Below are 19,717 nucleotides of genomic sequence, written 5' to 3'. Positions count from 1 at the left end.
AAAATAAAAAAAATAAAAACCCTAGGTCACCCAGTTCAGCTGTAGGTACGAGAGCCTCCACAGTTTACCAGTACAAAAACATGACATGACCAAAATCATCCTCGAAACACTCACGACGCTTCTCCGGCACTTACTTTAAGCTCTTCGCGAATATTGTTTTGTGCCTCGTCTCCCATCGTCATCCACATCTTTCTGCTGCCCATCTCCGAAAACCCAATCAACTTCGCAAAGGCTTTCCTGCTTTTTGAAAGGATTGATTCAAAATCTAAACGATCAACGCAAAAGACGGTCTAAATCAAAAGTGTTTTTGCATCTTCAAGTAGAAGTTATTCATATTTGTATTTACCAAATGATGTTTTTAGTATTGCAAATGCATTACATGATATTTTATAAATAACAAGTAGAATTATCATAAATAAAACGTATATCAATGTTTTGACGAACATATTAAATAACAAAATCTAACACATGTATTTTCAATAAGAAATACAATTAATTTTGGCACTTTGAATTATAGTAAATTGATATATTTATGTGTATCAATATAATGAAAATAATAAAAGTACTACTAATAATAATAATAATAAATACGTAAACACATGAGTATTTAATTGCACGTGCTTGATGTTTTGCTCTTAAAATATGAATTCAGGTTTGAGGGTTGAAGTTTTAAATTAACATATTTACATTCAGAAAAATATGTTAAATCAGAAAAGGTATTAAATCTAAACTTAAAGTACTTAATATGGCATTTATTAAATATAATATTATAAAAACCAAGACCCATTATTGAAAATAACAAACAAATTACTCCAATGCAAAATACAGCAAAAGTGTGGCAATACATAAATTCAATGACACAAAATATTTGCAATGAGTATCCTATGTTGGATAACCAACCTTAACATCAGTTTTGTCAACACTGATGACACTTATTTAGAGTGCAAAAACATCCTATCAAACAATGAAATTCAAAATTTCAAATCGAAGTTCAGATCTTTAGAACACGGTTCAATTTTTGGGCTTGTAAAAATGGAGCACAGAACTTTTGCAACTTAAGTAAAATGTTGATGTAGGCACAAAAAAACAAAACAAAACAAAACAAAAAAACAGAGGACTACGAAAGGGGAAGGGCTTAATGTGATGCTCAAGTTGAGCTTCGAGGATTCAATTATGAAAATCTCCAAGTTTTCTTCCAACGCGGAGCTGCTAAGGATCTCAAGGTCTACAAGATTTGGGACAATGCAAATATTGAATAAAGGGGGTGCCCTCTCCACTACAAGTGCCTTAGATGCATCCCAAAATGAGCAGACACAAAGTTCTAATTACCTGAATGAAAGTCTCTACATTTAAATTTTGAAAAGAACCCTATGAAAAGCCTGTTACTATTAACACGGTGAAGACAACTTGAACTACCATTCCCCGCTTTATATATTTTAGCGGAGAAGGTGAATATATAAACAAGACGTAACAATACTGAGGTCACCAGTGAGCTGCACCAACGTGCACTTGGAACACCAATGTCAACTTCCTCGTCATTAGCAAGCCGCAATTACGTTGGAGCATCTACTGCCGTTGAACTACAACGAGTTTATTTCCAGAAAACTTACCAAAACTAGACCGAAATAAATCTTTTATCTCTTGAAAAATCACATCATGGTATTCACCTTGAAGGTTTAAGCTGTAACAGCATTAGATGTGCTTCGTTTCACGTAACTTGGAAATGAGTCGGAGGTTTCATTGCTGTTGCCAGATGACGTTACCACGAAATTCCAACAGTCATCACCACCTAAATCAGTATCAGACTCCGTAGGTCCAGTCCTACAGTATTCTTCAGCATGGGTAGGAGTAACCCTGGAGGCTTGGTCAACAACGTCTGAGGTGGATAGATCCATAATATTAACATCACCTTCTCCGCCCTTGGTAACACTCCGATAACTGCTGCCAGAATGGTTGAGAGCACCGAAATGACTGTCACCAGCGTCACCTGCTTTCACACTGCCAGAGTTGCTAAGAGAGCGAGAGCCAAGCATATTCAAAAAGCCACTTTCTCCAAACAGAATACCTTCATCCAGTTGCTTTTTTACAGCTTCCACATCTTCGCAGATTATTGCCACTTCACCCCTGTATCACACAATCCAGCATGCAAGTCAGCAAATGTATTTGTGGAGCATTGGTTCGTGACAGACAGTCTTCTTGCAATTACTTATCCTGCACTATTACTTCAACGACAACACAATTTGTATGCAGTCCGCTAAGGCACGCCTAAAAAGGATTAAGAATACACTTCAATAAGGAGAATTAAATGTGCATCCAACAATTATTTCACAACCATACTCTTCTAAGCAAACAAATAGAACCCAGACTAATACTTACTGCAAAGAGTCCACAATACTGCCACGGTCGATGAGGAAATCCCGCAACTGAAGCAACAGCATACACATACACATATGTTAGTCGACGAATTAAATAGGTCAACAATTCCTCAGGACCTACAGAAGGAAAAAGTCTTCGTTTATATTTAACCACAAAAAATAAAACAAAATAAAAACTACGATTTTGTACCTTAGTGCATGCCTCCTCTTCGGCATCAAGCCTTCGTGACTCTTCAGCAACTTTAGCCGTCAGCTCTGCCTCCACAGCCAGCATGGCCCGAGCTCTTTCTTCTTCCAGACGCATTTCTTCCTCAGCAGCCTCCCTCTCATCATTTGCACGATCAATCCGTGCTTGAAGAGTTGCCCGCATCTATTTCCCAATATTAATCCGCTCAACATAATTAGATAGAAGATTCGGGTACTTGATTGTGATTCCGTCAAATTTCTGAACGGATTTCAGAACTGCCAGATGTATCTACAGAAAACAAGTGCTACGAAGCATACTAACAGATAAATAATATATTTAAAACACCTACGTAGTATGGAGCTTGTGAACATACTATGTACTTGGATCAAGTGTACGAAGTAAACCGCGCTCCACCCATCTTTAAGTAACAGACTAACAACACCGACAAAAACTACAAATACGTGTTAACCCTAACCAGATGACACATACCTCTTGAACAGCTGCTAAGGCTCTATCTTTCTCTGCCTTCAGTTGTTGAAGTCGACGCTGCAGTCCTTGCGATTCAGTTCTAAGAACCGCCTTTTCTCCGTAAACTTCTAGGAAATTCTACAAATATCAATAAAAACCATAAGTATGACTAGACTTTAAAATTCTAGATAGCCAAGAAGTTAAATCGATAAGAGATGCTTGTGGATGAAGTACATTTCAGTCCAATTGAAGAGCATAGGATGTATCGTTCAACGAAGTGGACAAAATAGAATAGCGATGGCATCTAGTAATGTGGCTTCTGATGAAGCAGCACAGCATCCAGAATCACATCTACCTCACCAGTTTTAGAGGTTTGGGCTACTGCTTATTGTGTTTGGTATTGAACGCCAAGAAAAAGAACACGAGAAACATACCCTCTCATTAGCGCCCCGAGCTTGATCCAGCATATCTTGCATCTCTTCAACTTCGGCGAGTACGTCCAGACCAGCATTCATGGCATCCCTCTTTGCCTGTTGTGCAGCTGCTTCAGCTTGTTCAACTGCAGATCTCATTGCTCTCATAGCTTCAATTGCTGTGACCAGAGCTTCCTGGACCAACACAATACACAAAACTACCGTATATTCAACGCCTGAGACCAATTCAAGACAGACCAGGTTGTGAGAGTTGCAAAATAATGCAACAAAATACTGGCATTTTATACGACATCTAAAGCCAATCTTACTGCAGTTAGGTGCACTCCCGGCATTTCAGCCTATCTGTCTCTTTCTCAATACCACCCACAATACCTCACAAAACATTCAATAGCACGGAACATCCCAAAAAAATTAAGAGCATGAAATATGCATTGACTCATGAAAACTAGATTGTATAAAAACAAACCTTGTCAGACTTCGCGCTATTCACTAGTTCGTCAAGCGCATCAATACCAAGCTGCTGTGAAGATCCATCCATCACGCTGTAAGAACTGCTGTTGAACAATCCATCATATGTCTCTTCCAGAACTGAAGATGCCACCAAACTACTGCCTTCACATGAATACCTTGACATGCCGTCGAACTGTTCAGTCGGCACGGGGATTAGTAAGCTCTTAAACTCCGGCAGATCTGAGTAATCATCGTCGCTGTCGTAATCGCATCCTCTTCCTTGGCTGCTAGTGTGCTTCTCCAACCGTTTTTCATCTTCACACCATGGATCTCCCAATTTTCTGGTCCCAGCATCAGTGCCTGGATGATCAGTTTCAATGTCAGCATCCACGACGCTCGTATAGAGAGATTCTGCCATAGTTGCATCCATATTTGCAGACACGTCCTTAACTTCCACTTCAGATTTTGGTTGGACAAGTTGGTTTCCGTCAGAAGCTTTACGAAAAAATGCAGAAAGGGTCATTTCACCATCTGCGGGACAGCATACTGAAAAATTAATCCATAGACAACTCTAAAAGAAGAAAATTAAAATTATCATAGCAATTGAATAATACAAGTTAAAATATGAAATATCGCTTAAAAGCAGCGTATCAATACTGCTCAAAAGTCGCTTCAGGTGTGGGAGGCTCATGCACTGAGAATGGAGCACTTCATCGCAGGTTACAGACTCTACCACGGTCCTGGCAGTTCCAGATGGAATATAAATGGGCAGTAATCCTGAGGAGGACAATTTCGAACCTTCGACTGCTTTGTCAGACCGCAAATTAATTAGAGGTTATTGATCGACAAAAATATTTCCGTCTTAAATAGAAGATACAGTAGCATTAGACATACCACTCATTGTGTCAAACAGTTTCTGGTCTTTGACTTCATAATGGTCTACACTCTTCACTTCGATAGAATCCTTACCACTAGAGTCCCCGGCCGTCTTAAGGAATCCAGATATGAGTTCTTTCGCAGTCGAGGGTTGCTCAAGTACTTCCGTGAGGATAAACTCTACAGCTGCATCTATATCATTGCCTTCAAGCACGGTCGCCTTTATGATCCGTATATCCACCTGCACGTGCGAGTTCAATGATGAGTCATTGAAACTCACCTAAAGAATAGAGTGATGTATACACTTATAAAGCAAGTATTGTAATTCATCAAACTAAGTATGAAAACCTCACGCAACAACTCAGCAACTGGCAAACGACCCCAGCCATTGTAGAATAAACAGAAGTTGCAAGAATCCCTAGGTAATGGAAACCCTGATTGAAATCCATTCAAAGAAAACTCATTTCTCACCTCAGGAAACATAACTCTCAATATATGTAACATTGTACGTTGCTCCTTATTTCCCCATTCCTTGGTTTCCTTTTCCATGGCGCCTATAAATACACTTCACATGAAACCATCAGCCACAGGACGATAACGTCGACATCGGCGACAGGAGAATATATCGCACATACCCCCACCCTCCAGAAACATACGTGATTAAATAAATCGAATAGCAGAAATTTTCATTTGGATGACAAAACAACACCAGGATAGGTAGCACAATTGCAATTACAAAGAACTAGCGTCCTTCATAAAACGGACCCTAACCTACCAAGCATCAATCTACCATCCAGTTTCCTCTAACTTACGATCTCGCAAAGACTGCTAGAGATGCGCAACGGGATGTTCTTCTATCGGTCAATCAGGTATATGAAAGAAGACCATGTTGAAGCGCAACTCATGCAATTTTCAACAAGAAACCCAGCTCCCAAACAGAACCTGGTTGCCGCATGATCGAGCCAAACACTTGTCTGTTGCCAACAACAAATCACCATAGACACTACAAAAATCTCATACCTGACCCCCAACCCCTCCTAATTCCTCTCCATCACCGCCTAATTACATTCGAAGGCACCCAAAACAATCCAATCCAATCCAATCACGATTGGATCTTACAAACAAACACCGCACGAGGAACGTCTCACCAACACCACAACAACAATCACATGAACATCACCATCGTCGTCGTCACATTACCACGTATCGACAATTGCCCCCAACTTAGCGAATGATGCCCACCGCAAAATTGTCTATCCACAAGAATTAGCACATCATCTCTTGCTCCACAATATCAAACTTCCTTGCAGACCCACGAACTACAACCCCCTCCCCCCAATTCTGCCTCCCTTGCCCTGCTGCTCTCGCCAGCGTGCCTACCGATAAACCAGTCTTCAACCCCCGTTCACGCGTCAATCACCCCCAGCACCAAGAACCCACAGAGACCTCCAACAGCCGCTACAACCGACACCCGCTTCCCTCTTTCTTCTTCTTCTTCTTCACCTTCGACCCGCCTTCCCTATTCCCATTCCCAATTTCCTTCTGCCCAGTTGGCCTTTTCACCGGACTCAGGCAGACAGACAGGCACCCACCACGACTCCAACCTTCCCTATTCCCATTCCCAATTTCATGGGACTCAGGCAGACAGACAGGCACCTACCACGACTCCAAATGCGCACCTCCTCCCGCTGCTGCTGCTGCGTGTCCGTTATCCCTCACTGCCTCTTCTAATTGTGGGCTCCTTCCTAAATTAAGGCATGTCAAGCTCCGCCATACACCACTACACTAGAGATACAAGAGAGAAACAGAGAGAAAGAGAGAGAGAAAGTGCGTCAGCATCGACACGACGACTGGCTGCCGCATCAGGCAGGCACCGGCAGTACCGGTAAAAGTAATCCCCCCCCCCGGCTCCAGCTTCCCTGTCTCTCCCTCATCGCTATCCCTACCTCGAAAGCTCCGCCTTCTTCTTCTTCGTCCCCTCCCTTCGCCGCCTTTGTCTTTCCTCGTTCGTTCTCGTCCTTCCTCGTCCGTTCTCGTCCTTCCTCGTCCGTTCTCGTTCGTCGCCGACTCCTTTTTATCGTTTGATTACCGTCGCCAAGCCAATATGCGTGGAAGTATATTCGGTGTGGAGGGTTACGGTTGGAATTGGGGCAATGGAGGATATGTGAGCATCGTGAAGGAATTGAATTCAAAGGTTGAGGGTGGAAGAGGTATTGTTAAAGTAACATGATGTTACTGAAAATGATGCTTTAGGTGAACTTGTCATGATTTTTCAATGTTCTTTACTTCTACTTTTAGTATTTTTGGATTGTGACTTTGACTAATTGTAACTTTTTGCCATATAAATATATACATATATATATATATATATATATATATGCTTTCATATGTTTTTAGACATGAAAAAGCATGATAAAGGTCATTCATCCTAAATACAAATCATTCTTACTACTTCTAAATTTTTTTATCATTATGTTATTGGTAACAGTAAAAGAAAAAACAAAACAAAACAAAAACAAGTAATTTGCCATTGCATTATTGATGTGGTATCTTTTAAAGTATACTTAACTTTTAAAGCTTTAGATGATAAAGAGTTAGTGATATAATTTGATGTTCTAGAATAATTAAAAATAATAACTATATGAAACATGTAAAAAAATGACATAAAGTATGTGACAGTGTATATGTGGATAAAACTCGTCTCAAAACTTTAGTAATTTATACTCAATAGTATATACAACAAAAAAAACCATAATTTTCATTTTCCAATTCAAAAAAGAATTAATTTTCTATGTAAAATCTGCTAAATACACATAATATTTATTATTGTAAAACAATATCTCTATATAGTAAAAAACGTGAACTTTTTTTATACATCTTATACATACAATTGTTAATGCATGGAATTTATTTTTATTGAAATCAAATGACATTGAATTCTAAATATTCCACATTATGTTTCAAATTTAAGAGCATTAATTAAAAATCTATCATTATTTTTCTTTCTTTATTTGATATCAAAATAATTCAGAATAGAAATCCACTTATAAAAACAAAAAAAGCATTATGTATTAATCAAAGTTCAGAAAAGAATTGAAAATATATATTTTTTAAAATGATGGTGTATTGGATTAATGCAAGTAAAATTGTTTGAACTCACAATACAGCACAAATTTAACTGCATTGTGTATTTCAATTGTAACTTGTTTTAAAAACCAAACTTGGTATTCATATAATTTTGGTAAATTTACAAATGATGTATTGTTGGGTGAAACATATCCATCCAACAACTTTAACTTTTGTTAATTTTTTGGATTTATTTTTATTTGTCTGTTTGTTACACAGAGTGCATGTGAATCCCTAGCTCCCTATGTATCATAATCCATATAATTCATTATAACTAAAAAAAAATACATAATTTTTTTTCTATATCAAAATATAACCATAAATGATAATATCAGCATCTGCAATATTATATTATAAAATGTTTAAAATAACTATTTATTATAACTAATGTAAAGTAATGATGTTTGCAAACATCCTATTTACAAATATGTACAATATTTGTGCATGTATGAAAAAATAATAATTTTACACGTTAATAATAAAATTATTGTAAAATAATGATGGTTGCAAAATGTGTATAATATTTGCAAACATATCATTACTTTGGAATATTCGAAAACAATCAAGACTCTACTTTTGTGTGAAGCAAAGCTTGTCGTCACGGGATCTTGTTCCCATCCGTTCTCCGACGTGGTTGGGAACGCGCCGGTTGCAGGCCGCGGTTTCGTCGTCACTCCACCAGAAGAGTGTGATTTGCAAAGCCAGAATGTTCTGCTCCGACAGAGGGCAATTCCCGAGGCTTGCCTATTGTTTTCACTCCTTCTCCGACCCCGATTTTGATTCTTCGAGGCTTAGGCATTTGTTTTTAATCTCATTTGTGTCATTATGAAGTTGCAATTTCCATGACCAGGGCGTGAATTGGAGGTCAGTTATCGTTTTTGAATGTCGAGCAAGCCATCTCCGAATTAGCCATCACTGTTGCAATTCTTATTGAGCTTTTTAGGGTTGAAATTTGACTTGCATTTGGTTTTTATTCAAGCTATGGCCATGAATTTTTTTTTAGTTCGATTTTTTTTTACGTTGCGTAACACTGAGAATGCATGATAGTTTGCTGAATTGCATCAGGAATGAGATTGGACTCGTGGGGTGCTTTACCGAAACTTGAATCGAATATTGAACCCTAACTGTATTTGTATTTTGATTCGTGGAAGTTGTGTGTGCTAAACAGGTTTGTCAGAATGTCGACATGTCCATGTTTGTTTGTTGTTGTGGAGTTTGTTCTTCCATCACCAGCATTAATAGAAGAATGCGGGGTCTACAGCGGATTTAGAATGTGTCATTTAAGCATGACCTTATGAGGGCCGCATCGATGTATCTTCGCCCTTTCTTAATTGCCAGGTTCTCCTCCTCGCTTGCGTTCTTGAAGATGGACGCATCCGTGATTGTTCGCAATTCCCTGCCCACACCGTCTTCATTGCTGGGCAGCTTCACGCCGCCTCTTACCCCTCACCAAGAATCCCATCGTCCCTTTCTGATCGTTGCTCACCAATTTCGCCGGAAGAATTCACTGCGAAGATTGTGTGTCTCCTCCGAGCCTCCATTCTCACAGCTGCGTCTCAAGGTTGTGTCTGATAAGGAAATTGATAAGGATAATTGCGCCAGTACATCGACTCCCACAGTCTCCAACCTTGTTAGTCTAGAGAAGGAGACGACTGGCGAAGAAGCCAAAGATGAGTCTATTACGATTGTGAACCCTGTTGTCTCCAGTATGGATGACTTGGAGCGAAAATCCGTGGAAGCAAGCAAGGGGGAAGTTGGAACAAGCGCAAGTACGGAACAGGGATTGATGGAGCAAGTATCCAAGGAGTTGAAGACCACTTCTACTCTCTCCAGCAATGATGTTACTTTCAAGAACATGGATCTAAATTTGCAAGGCGGACAGAGGAAGAGGAAAGCAATAGTCGCGAAGCCTCCAAAGAGGCTATATACAGACGAGGAGGATTTAGGTTTTATGCAGGAGGCGTTGAAAGAGGCTAAAAAAGCTGCGAAGCTAGGCGAAGTTCCGGTTGGTGCTGTTCTTGTGCACAAGAACAAGATCATTGCCCGATTTCACAACGAGTAAGTACGTTGCGCGTCTTTCTTCACTCACTGCACTGAGGTTGACCTAGAAAGCTCCACATTATCTACTAAAAGTGAGGTTCTACAGTCTTTGGTTGTAACCTTTGTTATCAGAGCTTGAGAAGTTCATGTTTCAAAAACCTGCCTAATTGGGTGTAGTGCACACGTAATCCTCTCCTGGAGTGTCAAGGCTTAGAAGATCTTTGGCACACTTCAGCATCTAAAAAAATTTCTTACTAGGAAAATTTTCTATGATTCGAGCAATCCACATCTCCATCTTGCATTTCATGTGCAAATGGCTATCCGCCTTGTAATGGTGTGTTGATTTTCCAGTGTGTGAGCGCAGAGTGGAGACAACTGGTGATCCCACTGCTCATGCAGAAATGCTCTGCATTCGCTGCGCTGCTGCTCAATTAGGCGGCTGGCGACTGACGGTAAGTTATTCTCAACCTGTATCACCTGCACCTTTTCTGGTATTCATTTCAATTAAAGTTCTTTCTAGATGATCTGAATGCATTCGGCAGTTTATGTTGTGGTAATGTGAGGCAGCTGTCGTTGTAAATACGTGAAGTTTATGAATTGTTTTTTGTACTTCAACAATACTAAGAGGCATGCAATTTATGTTCGTAGTTTGTTCTACATGAAATGCTGCACATTTGTGATTAGTTGGCAGGTTGGTGCAAAGTGTCTACAGTGAGTCTGCTGACACAGTCTAAAACTTGTCTATTTGACGCAGGACGTGACTCTATATGTAACACTAGAACCATGTCCTATGTGTGCGGGGGCCATCTTGCAAGGTCGAGTGAGCGAGGTTGTTTGGGGTGCACGCAACTCGCTTCTTGGTGCAGACGGAAGCTGGATCAAGTAGGCATTCTGCCTTCTGTATCCTTATCTCTCATCTAGTTTGCGTCCCACTTGTTCATCCAAATGTTGATTCCCTGATCTCGAGTTGTTTTTTTGTATTCATGCCGCTCGGTCGTCCTGTGCTTGAACCCTAATATTTCTGGATTTATCATCTCGCAAGCTGCTAACATTCAACGTATTGAGCATTTCACTCCAACAGGCTGTTTCCTGTGTCCTCATCTGGTGAACAAGAACCTAAATGTAAGGACTACCTTCATCCGTTCCACAGAACCATCACTGTGCGGCGAGGTGTGTTGGGTGAAGAGTGTGGTGACATTATGCAAACATTTTTTGCGATGAGGAGACAGCAACCCAAGTGTAGAACAGACGATCCTCAAATAGGTATAAAATTCGGCCTCTGGCCAAGATCTCCTACGTGGTCCCCACTAGCCTTCAAGAGACTCAACTCCTGGGTTCGTAGGTGGTTCCAATTTTAAGTTATTATGGTTTTTGTTTTCGTATCAATTTTGAATCGCATTGGAATATGGCTAGTTTTTGTTGCATCAAATTGACTGAAATGAAAATATACCTTCCTGTTTGACCACGCTTTTTCGTGATACTAGCACGATAGACTTAACCAACATGTTGGAGCCTCCCACATGAAGATTTGACGAGCCCAAATATATCAATCCCAAATATATCAATCTTGTTATATCATAATGTTGGGAATTCAGTCATGGCACATCATTTAATTGTCTTTTTAATTGATAATATATATTTCAAAATCTAATATTTTAGGTACGGTCAACGACAGGAAGTGTCTAAATAGGTGGGTGAAAGTTTTGTAGAGAATGAATAGGATAAAGATGAAGCATGATTTTTAGAGAAGATAAATAAGAGTGTGTTTAAAATTTATGAGTTTCATCTATAGTCGCTATCTATAGATTTCTTTTAGTTTTGGAAAACACTAATAATAGAAATAATAAAAAACAAGTATATTTTGTTGTAATAAAGAATCATTTTCTATTTAATTTAATAAAGGTGAATGTTATTAATTATTATTGTTTTGGTTATTTGTTATTGCTTTGTTTTTTATTATATTGTGATCTTCAGTTAAATGCATGTTTTGTCCAATTCTTTAATATTTGGTCTAATTAATTATTACAAATATGTATATGTGTTTTTGTAATGAAGTTTGCTATCTATCTCAAGTTTAGCATTGTGTTATAATTTACTTTGTTCAAATAGAAGGTGTTTTGTGCTTAAATTAGAAAAAATTAAGAATAGACTTGATCATGTGATTGCTATTTCAATGTGAATTGTTTGGTATGCAAATTATAAGAATTGAGAGTAGATGCCAATATATTATCACCAATTTGATATGTTATGTTTTATATATAAAGTATTACAATACCAAGCATTCTAAACCTTTGTTCATAAATACAATATTATAATAATGGATGGATTTGTGATACTTTCTAATCTCTTGACTAATTTCTTGATTATCTTTTAATAAATGCAAATATCTCACTACATTGTGCATATTTGCAATGCTTGCATTTACCTCATGAACAATAAATAATTGTTGTTAGTTTTTAATGTAATATTACAATAGAAATATTTCTATTATAACTATTTAATTACATTGTTCAAAGAATATATATCATTATGTTGGTAGAGATGATAAGAATTAATAAAATAAAATTGTGAAAATTGATAAAACATAAGAGTTTGACATTAAAGACCTTAACATAGTTAATAAAGAAGGAAATTTCTATTTATGGTCAAATAAAGAAGAATATGATAATTGAGATACTATTTATTTGTATAAATTAAAATAAATAAAGAAAATAAAATTAGTTTTTAATAATTAAGTCGTCAAATTAAAGATGTAAAAACTTATATTTTGTGATAGTTTATCAATAATACACATAATTTATTTTAATTTGACTAAATCTTAGATATAATGAGATTTTTCTGTTTTATGGTAATAAAATTTGGTTGTAACAACCATTTAAATTTTGTGCACTTGATCTAAAAGTATTTTAAAATGAGAAATTTATCAAATTTTATATATTCGTTAATTTTCTTTTGTTGTGTGTTAGGCTATTTTGTGGCCCATGTAAGTATAAGAGAATTTTATTAAACAATTATTTTAAAGTTTAAGATTTTTTCATGTTTGGTTTATATGATGATGCATAGTTTATTAAGTAAAAAAACCAAAAAAATAAAAAATAAAAAATAAATAAAGATTAAAATTATTCTTTTCACACATATAAATCTAAAATCTTTTCTAAGCTCCAACTTTGAGAAATTTGTCATTAAAAGCAATTTTAAAATACTTGTTTTACTGAAGATGGATTGGATCTTTAAATTTTTTTTTTTTTTTTAAAACCAAGTGCAAAATAATCTTGAATTTTATAATTCTTTTGCAAATACTACTATTAGATGCTACTCTTTTGAAGTACATGTTAGAATGTTTTAGTTGTACATACAATGAAAAGAAATATAAAAATAAAAATATAAAACATATAAAACATATAAATTTTTACATTAGAGATGAGATAATTGTTGTGTTAGTTAAAATTGTTCAAAGAGGATGAAACAAAAAATTGTCTTTACATTAATTGCTGATTTTAGTTTTGCACTAATATTGTGCCATGTTATGATAATGCCACAAAAATTGTGTTAGTTGATATGTTTGTTATTAAAACAAACCATGACAAACATTGCTTAATTAAATAAAATATTACAAGGTCTTTTAGTCTTGTTAAAGATAGTAAGCTTATATTATGCTAATGGTAGTAAAGAAGTGCTTTGTTACCTTATATTTTATATTTTTTGGTTAAAATATATTTATAAAAATAATATTTAAGTAGAGTATTTACATTTTTTTTCCAATATGTTTTCAAAGTCTTTATATTGTTATAGAAAAATTTCAAAAACTTGACTTGAGTGAGAACTAGATATTGCATAAATAAAAAAAAAATATAACATAATTTTTCTTTTATATTTTAAAAAATTCCATTGTTCCAACAAATAAATACTTTTTTTCCTAAAGAAGAGACAAAAAGGTTGTTTTGATTTTAATTAGGATTAAAAAATTACATTTAAATAAAAAAACATATTTATTATTATATTATAATTTTAAATAAAAATGGTTAAAAAGTGTACAATCATTCTATTTGATATCAATTCATAGTTCTAAAGAATAAATGTATATGTATAGGATTTTTACTTTTATTTTATTTTTATTTTTTGGGATTTTTTAAAAGATCCAAATCTTTTTAGCTATTGCATAAATTCTATTATGTTTTTATTATATACATAATGATTTTTTTAAATACATCTTAGTTGTTTAATTTTGGATATTTAACCTCAAAAGTCATAAAATGTTAGATAAATTCGGTTCATAAAATATTTTTATAGTAAATTTGAATTGAGTGATTATGGGGTTAAAGTTGAATAATAAGCTGATCTTCGTTAATGATTTTACAAAACTTAAATTTGTTACTAAGATACATGAAAATAATTAGTTTTTATTTTTTTAACAGGTTTTTTTTTTTTTTTTTTTTTTTTTTTCATGATTTACAACTAAAATATTTACTTGAGGTGGAACAATTATTAAAGAAATTTTGGTCATTTCTCTATCTCCATAAAAAATCACTTTAGGTGTTAGTTGTAACAATAACAAAATTTACACATTGCAAGCATTATTTCTTTTAAATTTTTTATATTTTTCATATATTACTCTTTTCATATATAACAGATATAAAAGGGTCATGAAATATCAAATGTTTTTATAAGAAAAAAGGTAAAAAAATTATAAATCATAAAATATGACTTTAAAGAAAACACTATTGTAAAAGGGAATAATCCTCAACCTCTAAAATACTTTAATGTTTATAATCTATCTATCTATATCAACCTCTAAAATACTTTAATGTTTATAATCTATCTATCTATATCAACCTCTAAAATACTTTAATGTTTATAATCTATCTATCTATATCATTCTGTATGAAAAAGATCAAGATTTTAACATGCAATTCTTATTCTTGTTAGATTGATAAGAACACTTAAATATATCTAAAAATAATATGTATGTTATAAAATAAAAATAGAAAGATGAAAGTAACATCCAATTGTTCATAAACCTTATACATTGGCATTCGATTGAGAATGTTCATTATGAAAATATATTTATCTTCAACTTTAAAATTTTCAATTGCTTTTCTATTACATTATTACATTCTAAATATAGAATTAATAGAAGTCTTATATCATTTGTCTTAAGTTTTTAACATTCAAATTCAAAAGCATCAACATGGTCTTATTTGCCTAGATAGAAATTCTACCATATGTTTATATTTACATTTACACAGCTTTTACAATTTATGTGAAAATTCTCATTGTGTTTGATATTATGGTATTATTTTATAATACAAATTCATGTAACTTATACTCTTAAATTTTATGTATTAAAATAATTATACCTATATATCTATTTGGAATTATGACCATTAAATTGAATTGAAATAATCATACTCCATATATTAAAATCATTGTTAGAGTTATATGAAGAAATAATTCTGAAACTCGATTCCTTTAAATATTTCTTTAAATATTTAATGATTAAATCATCACCAAGGAAACATTTTTATTATTTTATTTTATTTTAAAAGAATCAACATGTAGTAAGTTTTGTATTTGCAGGAACCATTGTCCCGTTCAAATTATCTCTCCCATTCTCAATTTACCCACATTCCCAAATTCTTATATTAATGATAAATTCTATATATGCAGCTCTAGATTCCACAATAATAGTAGTAGTGTTTTTTTTTTTTTCTTTTTTCTTTTTTTGTTTACTTATAGGCTAAATACTTTTTCACCCCTATTATCAAGGAACATTATACACTCAATCTCAAGTTTTATTCACAAACAATGAGAAGATGAAAGAAAGAGAAATAAAAATTGAAGCAAAGACCAAATGTGGACAAAAGGTAAGAACCCTTTAAGAACAGCACTTTTTGGGAAAAAGGAAAAGTCAAACAAACTGGATTCAACAGATGGAAACGAGAGGAGAAATAGGATGAATGTGATTTGGATAGATGACGTAATTTCATTCATCCATCTAGAGGGCTAGGGTTTGGATACAGGACACTGGATCCAGCCCGAGCTCCGCCTTTCGACCGCACGCCTCTCAATCGCAGGCAGGCTCTTACTCGGTCGGTCGCCTTCTTCGGTCGCCAATTCGACGCTACAATGGCCACCCAAATGAGCAAGAAGCGAAAGGTGTGTGTAACCCATCATCGCTCTTTTCTGCAAATCTGATAATACTACCCTGCTTGGTTCACTTGCTCACTGCTGGTTCTCCCTTCCCTTTTTCTATGAGCAGTTCGTAGCGGATGGAGTTTTCTTTGCGGAGCTGAACGAGCTCCTCACCCGGGAGCTCGCCGAAGATGGGTACTCCGGCGTTGAGGTGCGCGTCACCCCCATGCGTACCGAGATTATCATCCGCGCCACTCGCACCCAGAACGTGTTGGGTACGTTGGACATCCCGATGAGTTGGTGGGCTTTTAGGGTTTTGGGCATTTTGCCGGGTGGACTCTTGGAAGGTTTTGAATCTGTTAATTTTGGTGCTGAGAATCTAGGTTTTTTTTTTTTTTTTTTTTTTTTTTTTTTTTGATGTAGGTGAGAAGGGACGCAGGATTAGGGAGTTGACATCCGTTGTCCAGAAGCGGTTCCAGTTCCCGGAGGGTACCGTTGAGTTGTACGCGGAAAAGGTTAACAACAGGGGCCTGTGCGCCATTGCTCAGGCCGAGTCTTTGCGGTACAAGCTTCTTGGAGGGCTTGCCGTGCGCAGGTTCGATGCCAGGACACCTCTTTCATCTTCTAATTCCCGTAGCGGTGGCGCTGTGCAATGTTCACGCGATTTTTACTTTTTTGTCCAATAATTATTTTCGATTTCCTCTAGTATGTTTGGTTAATGAAATTCTGTTTTGGGTGGTGGTTACAGGGCGTGCTACGGAGTGCTGAGGTTTATCATGGAGAGCGGTGCCAAGGGCTGTGAGGTACATTTCACAATGTTATAATTTTTTGATTACTGTGAGCGATTTTGAGAAGTCATCTACTAGTAAGTCCTAACATCACGAGTAGAATACTAGTTATTTGTGCTTCGTTCACAATTCTAGTGTCTAGTGCTGGGGGCAGATATTTCAATGTTCTTAGAAGTTTGCTGTATATATTAGTGATTAGACCAGGTTCAGTATTTTTCAGTTGATTGCATAGCTTCCAAGGAGCAATGCCTGATTTGGTATGATGCATATGAGAGGAGCTGAACCTTACGTAAACCGATTACATAGTTTGTTTTTCTTTTTCTACTTGTGAAATTCATTTCTAGTTTAGTATCTCGGTAATCATCTGGTATGAAGAAGCATTTGAGTGTGATCATATGCCGTGAAGTAGCCCTCGTTTGTAGAATATAGCAGAATGTGCGATGCTTGTAACACAATCAAGGGGCTGGGTTTACAGGTCATTGTCAGTGGAAAGTTGCGTGCCGCTAGGGCCAAGTCTATGAAATTCAAGGATGGCTACATGATCTCATCCGGAAGCCCCGTCAATGATTATATTGACAGTGCCGTTAGACACGTTATGCTGCGTCAGGTATTAACAGATTTTTTTGATACCCCTATGTTTACTCCTCCTTGTGCAGAATTAATCTTCGATTGTTTCCATCCTTGCATTATACTAAATAGTTCTATAATTGAGGTTTCATTATTCCGTTGGCTCTACTGAGCCTGAATTGAAGCTATTCCTTCTTGCAGGGAGTGTTGGGTATCAAGGTCAAGATCATGCTCGACTGGGATCCCAAAGGCAAACAAGGACCCATGACTCCACTCCCAGATGTGGTTACCATCCACATGCCCAAGGAAGAGGAGGAGTTCGCTCACAAGCCTCATGTAGGGAAGGAAGCAGAGATGTAGAGCAGGACTTTGAGTCTAACGTTGCTTTCAGATATGACTGTAAACTCCTTTTTGTTATGAAGGTCTGAGTATCAATATGAATTGCCAATATTGATATCAAGTTGAGAGCACATCCGTTTGTAAGAGCATAATGTATTATTTATTTGTATTTATATTTTATTTATGTATCACACACAGTTAGAGAGTCCACCTCACTCATGTAGTGGATAGATTCTCTTTCATCTGAGCTTTTATGTCCTAGGCAAATCAGTGGAGACGTTCCAAGTCCTTTTCTTGTTAAATTTAACCTTATGTTAAAAAGCTTTAGGAGTAAGTTTTGACACTTCTTCCGGTTCTCCTTTAAGTTGTGCAATTCGGTGATACTCACGTGTTAACACCTTGGAGCTGTGAACGTTTCATCAGTCAACTCAACAGAAATTTCAACAACTCTGTTGTCTATTTATTGCTCCACAGCAATGGCATAGTTGTGATGCAGGGTACCTGTATCATTTTCAGTATTACACCTACAGCCTCAAACCATATTGGAAGCATTTTCAGCCGTTGCTGGAACGAGATCCATGGTTAAAAGTCACTTGGGATTAATTGGGATGTTTTAGTGAGTCAAAACAGGTGTTACAAGTGACAAGCAACAAGTAGTAGGGCATGATATTAGTTGTGTCTTTTCCTAAGTGCAGATGGGTTGCCTTTTTACTGTGCCAATGCACGTCCTCACATGCATTGCACATGCATTTCACAAGTGAGTTGTATGAGTGAGTCGACGTCTGGATGATAACTCGATTTTTTGGAGTTGGAGTTGATGAAGTGAAGGATAAAAACTATCCTTGATTGTGTGAATTAACTTCAAAGCCACGAAGTTCATTATGTCTCTGAAATATCTTGGATTCTTGTGGCAAAGCCAAAGCCACCATCAAAGCAAACACTAATTGCAACAATAGTAGCCATTGAGGTTGTAAGTTCTGCGAGAGAGTGGTTCATCAAATCCAAGTATTTCTCTTGGTGAAGCAATTCATCTTTAAATGCTAATTGTATATCTTCTACACCAATGGATCTAAACGTCAAACCTAATTTAGTAATCAAGGTCTAGTATTGTGCATAGAAGCTATAGCATGTGGTAGAAGGTGAAGAATGTAAGTTGCATGCAATGGTAGATCATGATTTGTAATACTTACTTGATTCAAGTGATTGGTTTAAGGATTCAAAATTTATGGAATAAGATACAATTTGGCACCAAAAAATTTATTACTTGAATAATGCTTTTTGACTAATATGGTATTATACAAACTAATAAAAATGTATCTTATATAGAATTTTATATCATCTAAGTAAAAAAGGTTGAACCACACAAAAATCAAAATAGGAGATTAAGAAATGAGAGGTTTTTTAAGATATTAATTCTCTGTAAAAAAATTGAAATGCTTAAAAACATCAATATTCACAAAAATAAAATACATATTTCTTTTAATATTTTTTTTGTAGCAAAAGATTAAATAAAATATACAATTTAATGTATGCAAACGTTATGCTTGTTAAACTTCTTCTTTTTGTCTTTAACAAACCTATGCATTTATACTAAGAATTAAGTTTTGTGCATTAAATTCAAATTCAATTATGAAAAACAAAATGTTTAGGTTAATCATTGTAGACAAATCAAAATTTGACAAAACAAATTCTTTTGCTAACCATTACAAAAGAATCCAAATCCTAAGGTCAATGTTGTGGAAGTTTTATTGCTTTGCTTGGAGAAAGTCAAAGTATGAAAAGATAGCAACCAAAAGTCAATTGAAAGGTAAAAAAAACTCAAGTTTGCAAAGCAAGCTCAAATTTTAAATGATTCTTACTTTATTCTTATTTTGGAGGAGTTTGTATGTAGAATTCAACATCCACTTTTATTTTCGTACAAAAATTAATTTTTAA

At 35.7% G+C, this 19,717-nt stretch overlaps 3 protein-coding genes across 3 annotated transcripts; 2 read left to right on the top strand and 1 right to left on the bottom strand.

Annotated features, from left to right (window-relative positions):
• Positions 1 to 1,130: 1,130 nt before the first annotated feature.
• LOC112286879 (uncharacterized) lies at positions 1,131 to 6,575 on the bottom strand. Its single transcript, XM_073536317.2, has 9 exons — positions 6,451 to 6,575; positions 5,262 to 5,355; positions 4,884 to 5,031; positions 3,931 to 4,445; positions 3,465 to 3,638; positions 3,052 to 3,168; positions 2,566 to 2,745; positions 2,377 to 2,423; positions 1,131 to 2,124 (listed from the first exon to the last, which is right to left on the bottom strand). Exons 2-9 carry the CDS (start codon positions 5,337 to 5,339, stop codon positions 1,677 to 1,679), a joined length of 1,707 nt encoding a protein of 568 aa, XP_073392418.1. The 5' UTR covers positions 5,340 to 5,355; positions 6,451 to 6,575; the 3' UTR covers positions 1,131 to 1,676.
• Positions 6,576 to 8,622: 2,047 nt separating this feature from the next.
• Positions 8,623 to 11,421, top strand: LOC112286335 (uncharacterized). The gene is made up of 5 exons (XM_024528121.3): positions 8,623 to 8,780; positions 9,085 to 9,974; positions 10,321 to 10,408; positions 10,711 to 10,838; positions 11,038 to 11,421. The coding sequence occupies exons 2-5, from the start codon at positions 9,211 to 9,213 to the stop codon at positions 11,312 to 11,314; spliced, it is 1,257 nt and encodes a 418-aa protein (XP_024383889.1). The 5' UTR covers positions 8,623 to 8,780; positions 9,085 to 9,210; the 3' UTR covers positions 11,315 to 11,421.
• Positions 11,422 to 16,013: 4,592 nt separating this feature from the next.
• Positions 16,014 to 17,913, top strand: LOC112286820 (small ribosomal subunit protein uS3x). The gene is made up of 6 exons (XM_024529126.3): positions 16,014 to 16,112; positions 16,216 to 16,363; positions 16,512 to 16,683; positions 16,837 to 16,891; positions 17,352 to 17,483; positions 17,645 to 17,913. The coding sequence occupies exons 1-6, from the start codon at positions 16,083 to 16,085 to the stop codon at positions 17,801 to 17,803; spliced, it is 696 nt and encodes a 231-aa protein (XP_024384894.1). The 5' UTR covers positions 16,014 to 16,082; the 3' UTR covers positions 17,804 to 17,913.
• Positions 17,914 to 19,717: the final 1,804 nt, after the last annotated feature.

The sequence above is a fragment of the Physcomitrium patens genome, chromosome 9 (assembly GCF_059467195.1).
Source record: "Physcomitrium patens ecotype Gransden chromosome 9, ASM5946719v1, whole genome shotgun sequence".
NCBI classification, from domain to species: Eukaryota; Viridiplantae; Streptophyta; class Bryopsida; order Funariales; family Funariaceae; genus Physcomitrium; species Physcomitrium patens.
This window is presented reverse-complemented; position numbering and strand designations above follow the sequence as displayed.

What these genes read in the sequence shown, in the direction of transcription:
- LOC112286879 (XM_073536317.2), bottom strand. Translation starts at nt 5,339, where the DNA reads ATGGAAAAGGAAACCAAGGAATGGGGAAATAAGGAGCAACGTACAATG. An exon ending in GACGGCCGGGGACTCTAGTG is followed by an intron (nt 4,446 to 4,883) that starts GTAAGGATTCTA and finishes GCTGTCCCGCAG; the next exon opens with ATGGTGAAATGACCCTTTCT. An exon ending in CTCGGGGCGCTAATGAGAGG is followed by an intron (nt 3,169 to 3,464) that starts GTATGTTTCTCG and finishes TGATATTTGTAG; the next exon opens with AATTTCCTAGAAGTTTACGG.
- LOC112286335 (XM_024528121.3), top strand. Translation starts at nt 9,211, where the DNA reads ATGAGGGCCGCATCGATGTATCTTCGCCCTTTCTTAATTGCCAGGTTC. An exon ending in ATTGCCCGATTTCACAACGA is followed by an intron (nt 9,975 to 10,320) that starts GTAAGTACGTTG and finishes GTGTGAGCGCAG; the next exon opens with AGTGGAGACAACTGGTGATC. An exon ending in TAGGCGGCTGGCGACTGACG is followed by an intron (nt 10,409 to 10,710) that starts GTAAGTTATTCT and finishes TATTTGACGCAG; the next exon opens with GACGTGACTCTATATGTAAC.
- LOC112286820 (XM_024529126.3), top strand. Translation starts at nt 16,083, where the DNA reads ATGGCCACCCAAATGAGCAAGAAGCGAAAG. An exon ending in GCGGTGCCAAGGGCTGTGAG is followed by an intron (nt 16,892 to 17,351) that starts GTACATTTCACA and finishes CTGGGTTTACAG; the next exon opens with GTCATTGTCAGTGGAAAGTT. An exon ending in GACACGTTATGCTGCGTCAG is followed by an intron (nt 17,484 to 17,644) that starts GTATTAACAGAT and finishes TCCTTCTTGCAG; the next exon opens with GGAGTGTTGGGTATCAAGGT.